Source organism: Thamnophis sirtalis, unplaced genomic scaffold (assembly GCF_051295495.1).
Source record: "Thamnophis sirtalis isolate CommonGarterSnake01/CBP01778 unplaced genomic scaffold, rThaSir2_p1.2 scaffold_9, whole genome shotgun sequence".
NCBI classification, from domain to species: Eukaryota; Metazoa; Chordata; class Lepidosauria; order Squamata; family Natricidae; genus Thamnophis; species Thamnophis sirtalis.
In genome coordinates this window covers 29,062,574-29,082,096 of record NW_028261389.1, presented here as the reverse complement: position 1 = coordinate 29,082,096, position 19,523 = coordinate 29,062,574, and the positions used below count along the sequence as shown (strand labels likewise).

The following is a 19,523-nucleotide window of genomic DNA, read 5'->3' as shown; positions in this document are numbered from 1 at the left end:
CCCTGCCTTGCTGCATTTGTTCAATTTTTGTGTGTGTCTATGTGTCATGTAGGACCCAGAATTTTATTATGCTCTCTCTTGTCTATTAGTTCATTTATCAAACATTATATATTGTCTACACTTTTGATTTTATGGGGAGAAGGGTCTTTCAATTGCAATTTTATTTTATTTGCCTATCCTTTCATTTGTTTTTCCTGAAGCAGTACCTAAAAGTGAAAATTAATAAAAAGAGTATTCATCGGCAATGTATTTATTAGACTTTATAATGTTACAAAACACCTTTTATTTCAATAAAACAAGAGCTGTATTCATCTTTGATACAAGCAAAACTGATACAGTGTTTCTTTGATTTGCCTTTTACCGGTATGAACTGTTTAGATCATCTTAGATGAACTAAACACATCCTTAAACTTGAGTTATAGATAAAATGTTACTCCAGCGAAATAACTAACCACTTTTTAAAAGGGTAAAGTATAAGTCTCATAGATAAGATTAATGCAGGATGTATGGTATAACTGCAGTAAAGAAGATAACACAGTCTATCTTCTTTTAACATTTATTCAAATGTCTTGTCAAAAATAAAAAATAAAAAAGCAGAGCACTGTTAATGAAAAGCTACTTTGTACCTTATAGATTGAACAATAGAATAGTAGGAGTGTGAAGTGTGTTGTATAAAATTGCTGCTTCTGTACAGGGCTGGATTGAAATATTGCATGATATTAACTTATACTAACTGATGCTTTAATGTCTGCAAGCAGGAAGGGTTTATTTATTTATTTATTTGCTTCTGTACAGGGCTTGGATTGAAATATTGCATGATATTAACTTATACTAACTGATGCTTTAATGTCTGCAAGCAGGAAGGGTTTATTTATTTATTTATTTGGGAGTGGGGAGTTGTTTGATTTAAATAGACCATACATAAGGGACCCGAGGGAGATGACCATTGTACCTTGATGCATTTGGGGAACATCTTACTTAACAAAATACCAGGCAGAAAGGAACTGCAACAAATTGGATAGGCAAAAGCAAAGCCAGTGAAACTCTTCCTCTCAGACATTCTCTGGAGCTTCTACATTCTGAGAAGCAGCAGCTGGAGAGCTGTTCTTTCTTTCGTTGGCTTCTTTCTTCGTATGGACGGAATCTTTGGGTGTTTCTCTACTGCAGACTTTAGTAGAATCCTCTTCAGCTGCAGCTGCCTTATTGTTCGTAGCTTCTGAAGGAGGCCTGGGGGATGGCAGAGCTTTGAGGCTCTGCCGCCTCGCAGGCTGGGGAGGGAGTGGTGGTGGCACACCTGGGGCTCGTGCTGGTCCCCCTACTGTTCTTCGGGGCAAGGCTTTAGGGATGGAGGGAGACTCTGGAGGAGGAGGAGGAGCCATGTTCCGGTGAACAGGGGGCGTGGTTTGAGGGTGGGGTGGAGGCACGGTAGGTCTGGGTGGAGCCACTCGCTTAGCTGTAAAGGAGAATGAAAGAAGGAGAAGTAAAATCCAATATTTTAGACATTCTTTATTCTAACTCCTGCGTCTCAGCTCTGCATGAATCCAGAAAAAATGCTGTCACAGTTGATATAAGAGTCTCTTTTAATTATTTTCTTTCTATGTATTTGTCTTTGTATCTGTTTTTCAAAACTGAAATAAAATTATTTCTAAAAGTGCTGGCTTTTTATATGTGTTATTTATATGTGCATTGAGGCATAAGGTGGTTCTAACAATGCAGAGTAAACTGAAATCTGAAATCTATATTTAAGACAGATTATACCCAACCGTATCAATCTGCAATATGAATTTTCTACATATGTTTCCCTCTATTTTATTTAGTATTGTCACTTAAAGTACATACAGAGTTATGCACTGGTTAGTCAACCTTGAATATGCCATGGATTTTCTGAACAGGACAGTAAAACAAAAGACAGCTATGAATAGCAGAATGGTAGGGAAGTAAACAGAATGAAACAGCCAACAGGTACTATGGCATTGCATATTTCCAGATAGTTTCTAATTCTGTCAATGAAAATATATTGTGCCATTATTCCATTACTCCTTATTTAGCTGATTTTTCTTTTATTAAAAAAATGTAAGAAGTAGGAAAGGTATCAATATAAGATGTTATCATCAGGTCTCTGTAAAATTCAGAGGAATACTGATTGCACAATTAAAATCTTTTGAATCTCCCAAGCTACAAGCTATGTTTTCAGAATACAAAATAGTACCACTGTTGTATCCTTAATGCAAGTATCTTGCTACAATCCCATTTGAAGAGTTCTTCAATCACGTGGGAACATTGGCAGTTGGTGTCAATAAGAGAGGTAAAATGATTACTATGAAACTTACTTTTTCGTGAGGTCTCATCAGCAGAAAGAGAGGTAGGTGGGCAGATTGTTGTTTCAGTAGATGACTGGGTCACTTTTGAGGACACTGTTTCTGGAATAACCTCAGCATTTTTCCTGCCAATGTGGAAAAGTCTTATAAATTCTCATTTGTCCAAAAACAATTAGTATACAGAGAAATTCCAGAAATATGTCCATTCTTAATCCTTTGTTATCGACCACAAGCCACTAAAATGGGGGCTGACCTGTATTTCGGGAAGATTAGAGTGAAGTTTATACTCCATTTACTGACAAACGAAGAACAGCTGAATGTTGCTTTGTGCATCTCAAAGAAGATTTTAAGTTTTAAAAACTGATTCCCAAATTGTGGTTTCTCCTTTTTCTCTTTTGCTAATCAGTTTTTCTTTGGGATTATTTTTTAACGTAAGCTTGAGGGAGGGACCATTAGTCCTGCTTTTTATATGCTACTGACTATTGGTATTACAAGGTCAGGTTAAAATAGCAATAGCAATAGCACTTAGACTTATATACCACTTTGCAGTGCTTTACAGCCCTCTCTAAGCGGTTTACAGAGTCAGCATATTGCCGCCAACAATTTGGGGATGGAAGCTGAGTCAATCTTGAGCCTGGTGAGATTTGAACTGTGAAATTGCAGGCAGTCGGCAGGCAGCAGAAGTAGCCTGCAGTACTGCTCTCTAACCACCATGGTTTAATTCTTTAAATTATATCCTACCTCATAATGATGGTTGGGGAGCCTTCTTTGGAGGGTTTTTTTTTTTTACTGTGTACAATATGGCTGCACAGCAACACACACCGGAGCAGACTAAAGTAAGATAGAGTAGCTTGTGATGGGTTAGGTAGTCTTTATTAGAAACCCGGCCATTGTCTTAGAGTAGGATATAAACCAGATCATTATGTTAAGCTGTAAGACAATTGATTTGCTTACATATACCATGCTATTGTAGGTATAGTGATTATTTATTTGATTCCTTCTTTATTATTTTTACAAATGTTTTATTAAGCCAGGCTTAGACTGGTACCCTGTCTTTTTGAAACGAGTGTACTAAATAAACAACACAACAGTATCATGTTATGATAGGTAAATGAGCACATTGCATCACTATGAAGAAGAATTGTATCTGAATAAAAAGTGGAGAACAGAAGAGTGTGTAATTGAAATGTATCGCTACAATTTTTTGCGGAACTGATATAAAAAATACAATATATTAACTCCATATTATAGCAACTGACCCCATGCTCTATATCCGTGAGGGCGAACCTGTGGCACATGTGCCACAGGTGGCACACGGAGCCATATTTTCTGGCATGCCAGCAGTCAGCTTCGGTGCACATGTGCATGCCGACCAGCTAATTTTCGGCCTTCTGGAGGGCCGGGAGGGGCATTTTCACTCTCCCGAGGCTTCAGGAAAGCCTCCGGAGCCTGGGGAGGGATTGTGCATGCATGTGCGGGGGTGGTTGCACACACATGTGCAGGTGGGCGGGGACAATTGAATTGGTGTGGGCACGCACAGGCACAATCTTGGCACGCCATAAGGAAAAGGTTCACTATCACTGCTCTATATGTATATTTGTGCTGTTATCCCGATGCTAACTCAGATGAATACTTTCATGGCCTTTTCATTCTCAGCATTCTTTGTAAAACTAAAAGCACAGCTGAAGGTTATATTTGTCTATGTATACCTTTCTTCAGGAATAGGGGGATTAGATTCCAAAGGCAGAAACACGGCTGTAGGTTCTTCTGTTGTGGAGATGTTTTGGTTTTTGATGTCTAATGGAGGAGTAAACAGACTGGAGACATTGAAGTCGATATCTTATGGAAAAAAGAAAAATAAATGCATGAGACAGTCTGAGTGTCTGGAAGCTATTATAATGTTCTGCACTTCTCTCTAGCAGCAGAAGGTTCACCTTTGATTCCTTCCACCTCTTTTCATAAGATTTATCAGTGCTCTAATAAAGAATAGTCAATTCATGCCAAATCAAGAACAGACAGCTTAGTTAAAAGTCAGAAGCCTGTGACTCTTCCCTCTAAAACCCTTAAAAGTTAATGCCACAATCTAGGTCTTTAAATTGCTAAAATACACTATTTGTTCATTTATCTACTTTTTGATTAAGAAAGCACTTCCCATCTAGGATCTAGGTTTAGCTCTAGAGAAATGTGGCTGGAATACCATGATGGCCAGTGGTGGGTTCCTACCAGTTTGGACCGGTTCGGCCAAACCAGTAGTGGTTTGGCAGTCTGGGTCACTGGAAATGGCAGCGACCCAGGCCTGCCATGCTTGTGAACCGGTTCTCTGGATGGTGTCATAGGCTCCGCCATCTTGTTTTTTGCTTCTGCACATGTGCAGAACAATTTTTATTGCACTGTGCATGCCCGTGCACAGCGCACCCATCTGCAAACCGGCAGTAGTGCCTGCTGGAACCCAACCCCGATGATGGCATTCCATGCATAATTTAATGAAATGCCTTGGAGGTTCCTTTCAGAAGTGTTGGTAACTGCATATAAATCATACTTGATTAAATCATCCACATACAGCTTCTGCATCTGCCACTGATTTGAGTTTTCCCCAAGAATGGTTCATATATACTCAGTTTTTACCCCTATATCTTTAAAAGAATGAAGTATTTTAACGCCATTTGTCTAGCCACCTTTATACAGTACTTGCTTTTAAATATTAAACATCATTAATATAAATTATACATTTTCTTTTCTCCAAAGAAGCACAGCTTAGAGCTCCTACACACACAAATACACACACACACAGAGACACACATTTTGCAACTTATTCTAACCCTGGATTGCAAAAATCTTGCTATTGAAACTTGCATGACAAAGAAAGACATATAGTACATGAATGATATAAATGCAATGCATAGTTACTCCATAAGGCACATAGAGATTTCTTTTTCATAGTGTCTAAGGAATTCACAGAATTCGTTTATTTATTCCATTTTCCAGTCTTTCTGTCCTTTTCAACTGGGTGCCAACTGCATGTGTCTGCTTACAAGCCTTGTAAAAGAGTCCAATTTGCCCTGACAAAAAAAGAATTCAGATTACCTCCTGGAAAGAGGATCTCAGCATTTTGTATGAGAGGCTCCACCACTCCTACAACTTGAATGGAGGACACAGAAGCCATGTCTAGCTGCACTTGGGACCTGCGAGAAAGAAGCCAAGAACAACACTGAGCAAGTTCTGAAGCAACAACCTATATAATTCATTTGTCCTAATCTCCCTTGCTCACTTTTACAGGTAGGCTTTACCCACATGTCAGCATATAAATATTAAATTATCCTGCTACTTAATCTCTGAACATCTAATGAGATTTAACCTCTAATGAGATTTAAGTGCACATAAATAATTTAACAATACTATCCTCTCTATCAGCAATATTATCCTCTCATCCCAGGGTGAATGCTTTTTATATTTATGTGGTACTAAACAGGAGGTGATCAGATAAGGCTATTATTATTAAAATATATACTGATATATATTAATTCCCTGAAAAGAGAAAACATTTCAATATTGCTTGCTCTTGAAAATGTGTAGGAAAGCATGCAGTCTTGTCTTTCACAAGAATTCCCATCTGTTTCTGGTTGGCTACTTCAACAACAGAATATTAAGTTGAAAGCACTGCTGTTCATATGTGTTTTCTGAAGAACTGATTAAAACCTGATTTGAAAGGTATTAAGAACTGGTTTAGGAGGACAAGCAATTGGATTTCCCCACTTTCATTTTGGCAGTGATTGCTCATTCAGTTTCTTTCGTTTTTTGAGAAGTTTGAGAAATGCCATATAAAAATATAGAGTGCGATAAATAAACTTTTCACACACAAGCAGACACACACTTTCTCACATTAGGAGAGCTGGCAGTGACAAAAAACATTGAAAAAGTTGAAAGTATGACAGTAAAAGAGAGCTTGCTTTGGAGCTGTGATTGGAGAGATCCAGAAGAAGCTGATACGTTGTCAAACTAAGAGGGATTTAGGTAGTTTTGATTGATGAAGAAGTGCAGAATCCAAGATAGACTGAGAAAGATCACGAAAGATGGAGAAGGATGTGACACAGGATCACGCATATTCCATACAGATGATCAGAGGAAGAAGCTGATTGGAAGAAACCCAGCAGTATCCCACTAGCTACAAAAGACTACCAACTAAAGGTAATTACTGCCTCTCATTAAGGTAGAAATTACCCATAGTTACATACATATTCTATAAGGAATATAGTGACAGTATCTTTACTTTAGGGAAGGTATTATTTAATAACGTAACTAATTATTTATGAAGTTATTTACAGCATTTTAATTTATATCTAATTCTTGGATAGTTGAACCTATGCAAGGGAGTTGGGAAGGAGATCTGTTTATGTGTCTGCTTAAACTACCTAATCACTTACTTGATTGGTTTGGCATGGCTGAAGAAGAAATTAAGACTTTCCTTTCTATATTACAAATAAAGATAAAGTTCTCAGCAAGGTCTTTGAATAAGGAATGTTGAAACCACAAAAATTAAACTGCTGTAATCACATTGTTGCAGTGATGAAAAAAGGTGCACTTTCCAAATGTTTCCCACTTTTAAAAAGAATTTGCCATGGATGACTTCCTTTATCATCCTGTGGGTCTCCAGTTGTTTTGTGCTACAATTCCCAACAGTAATGCTATTGGCCGGAGAATAACGTGTGACCCGTCAAAACCGCGGTCCACAAAAGCGTGATCGACGAAAGCGCGCATTTGACGTCATCACAGTGCGACGAAAAAAATTAAAAATTGAAATAAAAATTAAATTAAAGCAAGCCGATTCACATAAAGGTAAGGGTTAGGTTTAGGGTTAGGGTTAGGGTTAGGGTTAGGTTAAGGGTTAGGTTAAGGGTTAGGGTTAGGTTTAGAGTGTTAGGGTTACGTTTAGCGTTAGGTTAAGGGTTAGCGTTAGGTTTAGCGTTACGTTAACGGTTAGGTTTAGGGTTAGATTTAGGGTTAGGTTAAGGGTTAGGTTTAGGGTTAGGTTTAGGGTTAGGTTTGGGGGGGTTAGGGTAAGGTTTTCGCTTTATTTTTACATTTTTCGATCACAGCGCGATGTTTTCGTCGCGCTGTGATGACTTCAAATGCGCGCTTTCGTCGACCGCGATTTTGTCGTCCGCGGTTTTGTGGTGGAAACGAATAACGAGCATTATATTTTAATACATCTGATGGGCAGTACCAAGCTTGGGAGAGAATAACATACATCATTTTTGGAACAACGTATTACATAGATAGAGAGAACATGTGAAATAAGAGAGGTATTTCTCAACAATTCATTACTGAATAAGTATCAGGGGTGGGTTCCTGCCAGTTCTAACCTCTTCTATAGAAGAGGTTCCACAAATCTACAGTGCCGTTTAGAATCGGTTCCAGCTCCCACCTCCTGCCCATCTGTGCATCATCAAGATGAAGAGCGAGAGGAGGAATTCTGGGAGTTGAAGTCCACAAGTCTTAAAGCTGTCAAGTTTGAACACCCCTGTTTTTTTTTTTCTAAAAGGTTAGGGGTGCAAGGGTCTTGTAACTTGACAGCTTTAAGACTTGCGTGCTTCAAATGCCAGAGTTCCTGAGCCAACATTTTGGTTGCTAAGCAAGAGCGTTGTTAAGGGAGTTTCACCACATTTTACAAGTTGGCCACGCCCACACACATGGCCACAAGCCACTCCCACAAAGCAGGCCACACCTGCAGAAGAGGTTTTCAAAAGTTTGAAACCCACCACTGATAAGTATATACTATATGAAACAAACAGAGTATATTGTCTTCTGGGACATCTATACTTTACCTTTCATTCTCCTGAGGCCACAATAGGTTGGGTCCTAGGACAATGGCAATGTTGCTTGGGGACATTTTATTCACTTCCTGTTGTTCAGCCAGCTTGGCTAAAAAACGAATCAGATACCTACAAAGAAAGAGTGATTTGTAGAAGCAACACTCAGTGCCTTGATTTTCTTAGGGTTCTCATATTTTTCTATTGAATGCTGACCTACCACAGAAAGCCAAGAAGCAGAAAAGCTTTACATCTTCATTTAAGTAAGCCTATAAGCCAACTTTCTGAATTAAGGCAGTGAACATAAAAATGCAAACATTCAATAATATTATTATACATTATAATAAAACTTAAAATTGATCCTTGAAAGTTTTAAAAATGTATATATGTCACACCTCATGTTGTTGTAGTTGTCCTTGGGAAGAAGATTACAAACATCCTTGAGGCACTCTAGTCGAACCTCTGGTTCTTTGGCACTGAAAAGGAAGAGTGAAGGGGAAAAAAAGGATGTGTTTTTTTTTTTTGAGGCAGAAAAGGAAGGGCAGAACAACTTGAAAATAAAAAAGATAATAGAGCTTGTGAGAATTTCTCATATTATTTTGTATTGCCTAATAGTAAAGGACAATGTAATCAGATTCTGGCTGTATTTCTTTTCATGTACATCCTCTAAGGCTTCTCAGATATGGATGGAGCAATCATCACTGCCAATAGCAATAGTACTTAGACTTAAATACCATTTCATAGTGCTTTACAGTCCTAAGTGGTTTACAGAATCATCATATTGCCCCCAACAATCTTGGTCTTCATTTTACCAACCTTGGAAGGATGAAAGGCTGACTCAACCAGTCAGAATCGAACTGCTGGCAATTGGCAGAATTCGCCTGCAATACTGCATTCTAACCACTGTGCCACCAAGCTTTTTTTGGCTCTCAGTTGGTGGAAGCACCTGACTGAGCTTCTCTGAGGATAGAAGCCAAACAAGTTGGGTGGGTTTCATTAATATTTCCATGGGGGTGTCATTTGGGAATACTAAGGTTAATTTCTAGACTGTTTCTTTTAATGGGAATAAAGCAGTGGCAACCATTTCATGTTGTTGTGTTGCCAAGAAATTACACAGACGTGCCCATGAAATTATCAGGAGTCAAGTTCAATGCAAAGGAACCTTGACGTGAAAGTAGATTTGATTGTCAGAGTTAATTGCTTGAGCTGAGATTCAGTCTCAGGTTTCTACAGTTTATTCTAAACTCAAACCACTGGATATACTGTATATTTTATGGATCAGAATATATTACACATTCTTCTTCTGCACCATCATGTGTTAGGAAGATTTTTTTGACAATTTATAAGAAAACAAGTTAATCGCCAGTACTATGAATATCAGGAGATTAACAATTATACACAAACAGTAGGAAATTTCTGGCTTCTTGTTGGGTTGTCATTGTTCTATCTGCCTATGGGAAATTGAATAGGACTAGAACTGGGCAGAATTAGTACTCTAAGAATAATCTGAGCTAGAAACAAAATTGCATATATTTCTGAGAGTTTTCTTTTAAAAGAAGATCTCTGCTGAAATATATAATTTCCTTTTACCTTTTTAATGTCATTAACTTATATCTGCACTTTCTTAATGGTTGTGTAGCCTGACCTGTGCCAGCATATACAGTGGATATAAGAACTCTACACACCCATTAAAATGCTACCTCTTTTTCCAATATAAACAAGGGGGTAAGTATTAGTTTGTCAGATAAATAAAACTCAACCAAAGACTGAAATAATTATAGTGTGCTTAAGTCCGTTTTTCTATTTCCAACTCACCTGGCAGCTTTCAGCCAATCATCATAGAGTTCAGAGGTCATCAACGGCTGTGGCAATTCTCGTAGGTAACATTTTAGTGCACCTGGAAGCAAAAAAATATATTTCTGACACAATATGACTGCCTAGCTGTAAACAAAATGTAAATTGCCTGGTATGTTTTGAATGTTTCAATATTATGAGAAATCAGTATTGTAATCAATGAGTTTGGGAACTGTTTTCCAAACTGTCTAAAGAACTTTAAGTTGTTTACTGCTGTCTTAGGGGAAAATGGAATTATGCTGTGTAAACTTGCCACATTTAATGATGTTCAAAGTAAATACTTTATTTTCCTGTGAAGCAGCAAGGGAAGGTTGCTTAGAAGTTCGCAGGTGAGAGGAAGTGTGCTTTGCTTCTATTTTGCTCTACTCAAATTTCATTGAAAAGCCTCTTTGATGATTGATCAATCGATCAATCAATAGATAGATGGATGGATGGATGGATGGATGGATGGATGGATGGATAGATAGATAGATAGATAGATAGATAGATAGATAGATAGATATAAACTTTATTGCCATTTTTTTTTACTGTGAGTGCACTGGTACCCATTAAAAATGAAATTCTGTTGCCTGCTTTCAAAAGTGTACATATACATAACACACACACACACACACGCACATGCACACACCTACAACCATACATACATATATTAATCACTGTCCATCTTGAATACATATTGGAAAGAGGAAGTCTGAGAGTTCACAAGGTTGATACTATATGGAACAAAATTGTAACCAAATCTGGATGTTCTGCTTTGGAAACCACAAAGCCTCCTCCCAGAAGGTAACAAGGAAAACAGGTCCTGAAGAGGATGTGTAGTAGTCTCAGGCAAGATCTCTTCTGATCATCTACCTGCCACAGCATGAGGGTCTACGTAGAATTCATCCAGAATATTTGACCCACTGTCAAGATAGTATTTTAGTTTCTTCAGCACAGAAGCTCCAGCGGCCAGCCGGAAGAGCCCCTAAAAGAAGAAATAAAAATAAGAGAGAAGCCAGGAGGTCCGTGGCAAATGAATGGCTGGACAGAGGGTGGCACCTACCTCTTCCCGCATACCTGTGGTCAACAGCATCATAACACAGGCTTCAATGGGAAGTGCAATCTCTCGCCCAGCAGCCTTCAGGTGAGTCTCTAATGGCATGCCATACACCCCTGGTACAGCTGCATCTAATGGAAAAGGAGTATCTAGACAAGGAAGGAGGAGGAGAAAGGTCAAAGATTAAAGAATGTTGGTCTCTTAATTTCCACAGTTATCTCCTCTCTACTCTTCTGGCCACAGTTTAATGCAAACATCAGTTAATGCAAACGTCAATTAAAAAGGACCACAACTAAACAGATGAGCAGAGAATGTCCCTGCTAAAAGTATTAAGGTTCAGTTCCCACATACTATATTTGCAGCCCTTTCTCCTTAATATTCTCAAAGCTCTGGCTGAATAATAACAATTTATTTATTGCTAATATGTCACATCAAAAAAGTCATCTCAAGTTGTACCTGTTTGGTTGTCAGAGCTCATTAGCTCTGCCAAGCTGGAATTTAGAGATTCCAGAGACTTCTGATGATATTCTGCCTGGATTTCCAACAACTGCCACCGAGAAACATGCAAACAGAATTGTAATTCTAATTAATATTTTTCCTACAAGCCTTGTCTATGGAGAGATGAAATTTTCAGAAGTGATGTGATTTTAAAAATATAATATAAATAAAATATAAGTAGAGTAGTTAAGAAAAGGAATTAAATCTTACTTTGATAAAGTACTTAGCATAGCTGTCCTCCTTGGTTGAAAAATGATATAAATCAGCCATATATTCATCCTGGAACAGTATTGGGAAATATTATTCCTTGATGCACTCATGAAAAATTAAACAAAATTTCATCACTATATTTCTTGACATTCATTCATTACAGCAGAGTTTCCCAACCTAGGGGCATTGACATGTGGACTTCAACTCCCAGAATTTCCCATGTCTGGCTGGAGAATTCTGGGAATTGAAGTCCATGCATCTTAAAATTGCCAATTTTGCATTACATCATCAACAAACTCCTAATACAGATAGGGAGTATACTTGTACTTCTCGAATATAACTGCATGGCTGTCAGGATACATGTATGCAACTAATGGAAGCCAACAAATTCTTATGCTTCCCATTGGTAGCCATTACAAGATCCATGGTGACTTTCTATGCTAGATTAGAATAATGAGATGCAGGGCTTTTGCAATAGTCTTATTTTAGCAATCAGGTAGGTTTTGGGGTGACAATCATTAGAAACTAGTTTGGCATTTTGAGCTCACTTATGGAAGCTACCCAATACACAATAGAATTGATAGTAGAGACTGGTTCCATCACTAGACAATCTAAACACAGCCAATCTGATGAACTCTGTGACAAAAAGAAACTACATCAACACTCTATTCTTTCTAGTTTATTTTTTAAACTCTTTCTCAGCTGTCCTGTACTTGATGAATTTCTTACACAAGCACATTTCTTTATACCAGAATTGAAGAGTGGACTAAGATAAATCAATATATTCTTGATCAAGCTGTCTCTATGTTTAAGTACCTTACTCTGCTCCACCCTCCTCTTCATCTCCTCTTCCTCCTCCTTCAGATTCTCCAACTTTAAGGCAGCTGACGAGGCTCCTGAAGTTGTGACAGCACTGACACTGTTATTGGAATTCTTGGCAGCTTGGTTTAGACTGCATTTTTTTTAAAAGAAGAAAGATGTGATGGTATTTCAAAATTAGGAAACAGGATACGTTTGATATGAAAAAAATTCTTAATAATCAGGGTTTGAGCTGTTATTGTGAAGCCTAAGACTGACACTCTGGATGCAAAGTGCAAACACCCATGTAATGCTATATTTCCTGTGGCATGGGAAGCCCAAACTGTTTTAACAGCAGTTTGTGCAGTGCAGGGAGTTTGTTGAGAGGGGAAGAAATCTGATTCTTTTGATTGTTTAGAAATAAGGCAGGATAAAAATGAGTCAAGATTGGGACACTTAAGAGATTCCTTCATAACATATGAATGTAATATTATTCCAAGTCAAGCCATTAAGTTGGCAACATCTTTCCCTTTAGCATAACATGGATAGCATAAGAGCACTATGGGCATTGATGGACAGTCACTTACTTTTAAGTAAATGGAATGTGAATTAGTCCTATCTACAGATGGAAAGTTGCAATTAATCAGGTTTATTTCTAATGCTCAGTTATATGTTCTATCTTAATTATTCCTTAGTTCATCCCAATGCAGTATTAGAACTGATAACAATTAAGTAGGAGAGTGACTTTATATTTATACCACTCATATAACAACAGCCATATGTATATCCATACAATTCTTATGTCCCAAAATACAGCACATGTATCCACTTGAACACACAGATGAAAATGTTGGGTAGAAGGTCTTTCCATGAAAATTAATTTGGTAATCAGAAAACCTGAAAGAGGAACAACGCTACACTCCCTGTAATGTTTGTGTGTATAAACATGATTCTTTTGGGGCATTGCTTTGCACTGACAGTGGACTTCTGGAAATACCGTACATAATAGTACATTTTTCTCGAAAGAGGCAGAACACAAATCTAAATATTAAAATAATATTTTGGGTTTATGATACCTAAAGTACATTATGGATTTATGGAGGCTGTAACAAGTAGGCCCTCATATTCACTATAACAATATGTGGTTTATTTTTTTCAGTTAACAAGCATAGTAGTGAAACATTTTACTGATGTGAATATGATAGCAAGCAGTTACTAACTGAAAAGACATCTAAAAACATGAAAGCCACTTCTAACAACCTTGAGAATTTAGTTTCCTATTACTGACATGGATTGATGGCAGTTATCCAACTCTTGCAGCTGTTTTTATTGACTAATTCGGAAATGGCAAGTATTGATGCTGAGATATACTACACGCAAAGTAGGAGTTCCACCACTGAGCACTCACCTCTCCTTAACCCATGCATTTGCTTAGAAACATTAAATAATTTATGCACGTCAGCATGGAAAACAAATAGTAATGTAAGACCTCCCAAACTGAAATGCAATTGAACAGGCATGTAGGAGATCATCCATTTGTGCAGTTTTCCCTAACCTGGGATCTCTTAAATATAGGCAATCCTTACTTAACGGCTGCTAGTTAACATGTGACATTATGTTTAATGATGGAGGATGATTCACATAACTGCAGCTGCCAATTGCTGTAGGTCAGTGTGCTCACATGGCATTTCATTTTATGACCATGCCATTTAGTGATGGAGTTAGTGGTCCCAATGGCAGTTGTTAAATGAGGACTATAATATGCCACTGGCCACACTGACTGTGAGTAATAGGAAGTACAGTAGAGTACATCTGGTAATAGATTAGAAAAATGATATGCTAAAGATCTGAAGTAGTTTTGAAGTGCTAAACTGTGTTTTGTTCAAATATCAGTTGGCAGTGTTTGCATTATATCATAAGCCATTGTGGCTAGCTCACACAAACCCTAAACCTCAAATCCAAGGAAATTGTAATCCAGAATGTTAAATTAGTTGGTACTTTAAGGCTTTGGATGGCAGGGATCTTGTTGCCAAGGTGATGTTATCAAAAACACAACAAGCCCCTGGTGGAATGTGAGTTTCATCTTAAGAGACTTTTCCCCCTCACCCCTTTCAAAGGTTACATTGAGCCCTCTCCATTTTTCTATTTCATTATATCCCCCCCTCCCGCCCAGTACCGGCTTTTGATGCTGTTCCAGTCCAGAATATGTTTCTGAAGGTTCTTTTTATGTTTCAGGATGACAGGCAGCTCCTCCTTGAAGAGATTGGGATGAAGGAGTTAGGGCCGGTTCACTCTATCATCAGTTCCCATAAGCCCATCCCCATCAATAATTTTTAACTTAATAAATGTTAAAATGGTCTTTAGATATACCTAGATATATGGTAATAATGCGAATGATAATAATAAAAATGCCAAATATAGTCTAAAGCAGTGTTTCTCAACCTTGGTGACTTTAAGTCCTGTGGACTTCAACTCCCAGATTCTGGGAGTTGAAGTCCACAGGACTTAAAGTCACCAAGGTTGAGAAACACTTTGACTCTTATATTATTATGCAAGAAGCCATAATAATAAGCTACAATGGCCAGCAGTAACAAAGTTACTTTGGAAGATCTTCAAGAAATATAATTTGCCTGCAAGCAAGAACTGGTGGGATCACAAAATAGACAAGTAGAAAACGAAAAAGTAAAGTGTTCTGGTATTTTAAAATTCAAACAGACAAGCACCTGCCATATCATGCCTTAGATTTAACATTTGTTAGTAAGAAAGACAAAAAAAAAGTCTGGATAATGGATGTAGCAGTAAAAGAGAAAATCACAACATTCAAAGACCTACAAATAAAAGTCGAACAACAGTAGGGGGGGGGGGGGAAGGCAAAGATAATACCAATAGTAATAGGCATCTTGGGTGCAATCCCAAAACATCTGTCGCACCATTTGTACACTGTTGGCATTGACAAAAATCATGATAATTGCAAAAGGCAGCTTTACTTGGAACAATATGCTACAATGAAACTTAATTAAACAACAACTTCCAGCCTATCCTGGGTGCTTGGAAAGGACTCAGTAAGTATATAAAAATGCCAAGTTCAGTTTAAACATCTGGCTGACTCAGGTGCCAACCATAATAATAATCTTTGTATCACTTTAGTGATGGATAAATGGCACTAGAAAATTCTTGCTGTGACTAGTGAGAAAATGCCATTAATTTAAGTTCCTGTTTGTTTGTAGTCTGCATAAAATAGCCTATTTCTTATGTTTCCAGGATTTTATTCTTTTTCTGACGTTAATATTATGATGGCTCTTGCAAGGACTCTGTAAGAGAATTTTCATCATAGCCAGATTTGTTATTTATTTGCTAGATTTATATCCTATCTTTCCTCCAGGAGATCAAAGGAGCATGCATAGCAGTCTTTCCTCCAATTTCTCTTACAAGAATAATTCCATAAGGAACATTGTTGAGTTGAGAAACAGTGATTGGTATATAAAGGCATTCAGTGAGTTTCCAATGACTTGAGAAGGGGTTTGTCTCTCCTGAGGTCTTGGGTGGCTTCTTACCTACTACACTTTTTCTTATATCTGAACAGCAGAAGCCGTTAGTGGTCTTTCTACTGGCACCCTGGCAGGAAATGCCTGTTTCCTGATTTTGCTTAAGTTAGAAAGTCAAGCATGACAAAGTAGTTATTTCCAGTGCATATTGATCCTTAACTATAGCTGTGAGCAGCCTTATAAAATGTAAGCAACCTTTTGATTTTTTGATGAACATCACAATCAAAGTTCCAATAGTTGCTAAGTTACAGCAGCCTTTGCCCATTTGTTAGGAAGGGCTGTTTGGCTGGGTCCCTGAAGCATTCCATCATCTATTGTTTAACCATAGGTTACTGCATGAATTGCACTGTGGCTGGACAAATTGTGAAAATGCTGGGGTTAAGTAAACATGGAAATAGGAGTGAAGAGAAAAAAAGATGAAAGATTATGCTGGTTTCTGACTGTAGTAAAGTTTGATTTGATTTGAGACCAAAGATACCTCACTCAGTTTATTCAGGGGTTGTAGGACATCTTGTTCGAGAGTAATTTCAAACTCTGCAAGGATCCTGGCCAACATGCTTTGAATGCAGCAACTCATTTCTAGAGCTTTCCTGAAAGCAAAGAAGAAAGAAAGAGTTGAAAACCTGAAGGGGAAGAGTATCAATCTACCATAACACCTCTTGGGACTAACATACAATACAGGTTTTCTTCTTTCGCTTCCAGAGTCCTAGTTTGGATCTTCCAACAGTTGTTTCTTCTCACATCCAGCATTTTCTAGGTATATTGCATTGCAAGTCATGGCAATGGGAATCGAGAGCATCAAATTGGCAAAACCATTTTTTTAAATTAGTTTGCCACAATTCTAATTTCTGCGATTATTACTAGGTGTGCTTTAATTGATGTGATATGTATCCCATCCCAGAGCAAAAAGGGCCACTAAAAGTAAAAATAAGCAGTTGAAAAATCTAGTTTAAAAGGGGTAAAAATCACAACTCATTCCAACGGAAAAGGATAAAAGATGGAGACCAGAGCACAATTCCCAAAGAAATACTCTCCGGAATTTGGAATTAGTTCGATGATTGGAGATACAAGACAGTTTATTCAACCAGTAACTTCATTCCCCTTATCCATGTTCTAAATAAAATATTCATTGAGTAGCAGACACATGTACTTGACACTGATAAATCTCAAAGACTGTTCTGTAGTTTCAGGTCATTGTGGCTCAGCTTTAGTTGATAAGGCAACATATGTTATTTGTGGAATTGCCTGTAAACAAATACTTTGATTTTTGTGACTTGGTGTGTCTGTTACCGAAAAAAAAGTCTGCCCTTTGCTCTTTTGTGACACTGCAAAGAGGAAGCCAAGGGAATGCTAGCAAGGCAAATAGTGCCTATTAAGTGATGATCAGTAGAATTTCAGGCTGCAGTAGCAAATTTGCACTTTGTGTGATGAGACTTTCTCTTCTTCATGTCACTCCTGTGTCTTACAATTGCTCTGGAAGAATATGAGTTTCTCTGAAACAGATTTGAAGGAATGTGCGAGCCTGCGCAAGGGGAAAGGGAAATGGCCTTCCTCCCACTCAACACCCAGAAAATGGCTTCTGCTAATAGAAGTGTAAGAACCAATTTGGTGTCCTGGTTAAGGCAGAAGATTAGAAACCAGGAGGTCATGGGTTCTGGTCCCATTTTAGGCATGAAATAAACCAGTTGACCTTTGGCTAATCACACACTCTTAGCCCTAGGAAGCAGGCAATGTCACCCACTTCTGAAATCTTGCCAAGAAAACTTCAGGGATTTGTCCAGGTAATCACTAGGAGTCAAAAACTGCCATGAAGTCATCCCCAACCAATATCCACCAAGCACAGAAGTGCAGTTTGGATTTCACCTTGTGAAAACTGGATCCACTCTGTGTTTCTGCTGCTTTCTCATTTACCACCCTATTTCTGGACAGAAAGTAATCCCAGAAGTACAAAATATAGCCTAATGCAGATTTCATAGTTGGCATGGCTCTTAAAATACCTGGTCAACAGGTCACGTGTGGTGGAGGAAAATAGACAAGACAAACAGAGGAGACTCAACTTGCCATATATTTCTGTATGAGTGGATTTTAAGGTTAATATTAATTACACAGATGCTAGAAAGAATACTGCTCTAGAAAAACAATATTTTTATGTTTTCAGAAAACAAACAAAAACCAAGTTCAGTCAGGATAATTAGTATGCAAAGACCATTTCCAAATTGAGAAAGAAAATATGATTTTGCGATCCATAAAGGGGATGAACTTTATAGGAGCCTCAGAGATAACAAACTAGATTAATATGTTCCTCAGTTATAAAGAACACTCTGTGGTCTTTCTCTCATAAAATGTAAGAGTTCTTACCCGAGACTGGAATCCGTGTCTAATTCCTTAAAACTTTCAGCCATAGTGACTGATAATGCCATCAAAGGTAACTTTTTCTGTGGAAAAAAGTGAGTAAATAAGATGAACAGACAAGGAAAATACCTATACCGGTTGGTAATTACAATTATTAAATCTCTAACTTCTTACCTACATTCTGGGTTCTTATAGTGATATAACTTTCCTCTGTTTCTTTACTATTGACTTAAAGGTATTAGTAACTGTTTCTCACCACCAACACCTTATCTTAACTGTTTCTCACCACCAACACCTTATCTTAACTGTTTCTCACCACCAACACCTTATCATAATGTGATTAGACCTTTTTTGGCAATGATAATTCATTGAATCCTGTGGGCAGTATGTGTGGGTATACTTGGTATATCTCCTAGTTAGTGAAATGTGAGTAACAGTATTTTGGTTTCCAGGCAATGTCTAAATTAAGGATCCTAGCTTATGAATGAAAAGATCAAGATATGGATCAGAGGGTATGAATTAGCATTATTTATGCTGCAGTAGTTGCACAGAAAATAAAAGTCCAGGGGATTTGATAATTTCATGTTATACTCCAGAAATGGTAATAATAGAAGAACCAGTGATAAGTTTTAGTAAAAAATGTATATGCAACATTCTACATGCCTTTTATCTAAAGACAGAAAAATATTCACCCAAGTGACTTGAATAATATAGAAAAGTCTGGGAAAAAAGTGATGGGCCATTGAAGACCCAGGAATGAATTAGTATGGTGCCTGTTAAGTACTTGCTTAGAAAAAAGATACTCTTTGGTACTGAAATATATTTATGGCAAATATATAAGGAAAATTGGAATGATATTAGCCATTGGTTAGAGATAGGAGTATACATATTATATTGTATGTAAATCAATTACCAATAGAAGAGAATATTTGTAGCCCAGATTTGACTCCCGTGCATCAGTACACCCCCCCCTCACACACACATGCACATGTGTCCCCCTGTGTAGGCAGAGACCCAAAAACTAGCTGACTGGCAGGAGGCGCATGTACATGCGCGGTGGAGCTGAGCTGGGGCGAAATGTGTCATAGGTTTGCCACCGTGGCAC

The 19,523-nt window shown here is 37.8% G+C and overlaps 1 protein-coding gene across 2 annotated transcripts in view; it reads right to left on the bottom strand.

The window, feature by feature from the left end:
- Window positions 1–234: 234 nt before the first annotated feature.
- SH3BP1 (SH3 domain binding protein 1) overlaps window positions 235–19,523 on the bottom strand; it is a 31,299-nt gene continuing 12,010 nt past the window's right edge. For both annotated transcript variants that reach the window (XM_087723164.1, XM_087723165.1), the window contains 15 exons: window positions 18,425–18,501; window positions 16,545–16,656; window positions 14,698–14,774; window positions 12,540–12,675; window positions 11,724–11,792; window positions 11,472–11,562; window positions 11,022–11,164; window positions 10,832–10,943; window positions 9,941–10,022; window positions 8,521–8,601; window positions 8,141–8,257; window positions 5,403–5,500; window positions 4,028–4,157; window positions 2,331–2,443; window positions 235–1,453 (listed from right to left, as the gene is read on the bottom strand). In XM_087723164.1, coding sequence (XP_087579290.1) covers window positions 1,053–1,453; window positions 2,331–2,443; window positions 4,028–4,157; window positions 5,403–5,500; window positions 8,141–8,257; window positions 8,521–8,601; window positions 9,941–10,022; window positions 10,832–10,943; window positions 11,022–11,164; window positions 11,472–11,562; window positions 11,724–11,792; window positions 12,540–12,675; window positions 14,698–14,774; window positions 16,545–16,656; window positions 18,425–18,501 — 1,839 coding nt within the window. In that variant the 3' untranslated portion in view covers window positions 235–1,052. The remainder of the gene's footprint in view (window positions 1,454–2,330; window positions 2,444–4,027; window positions 4,158–5,402; window positions 5,501–8,140; window positions 8,258–8,520; window positions 8,602–9,940; window positions 10,023–10,831; window positions 10,944–11,021; window positions 11,165–11,471; window positions 11,563–11,723; window positions 11,793–12,539; window positions 12,676–14,697; window positions 14,775–16,544; window positions 16,657–18,424; window positions 18,502–19,523) is intronic.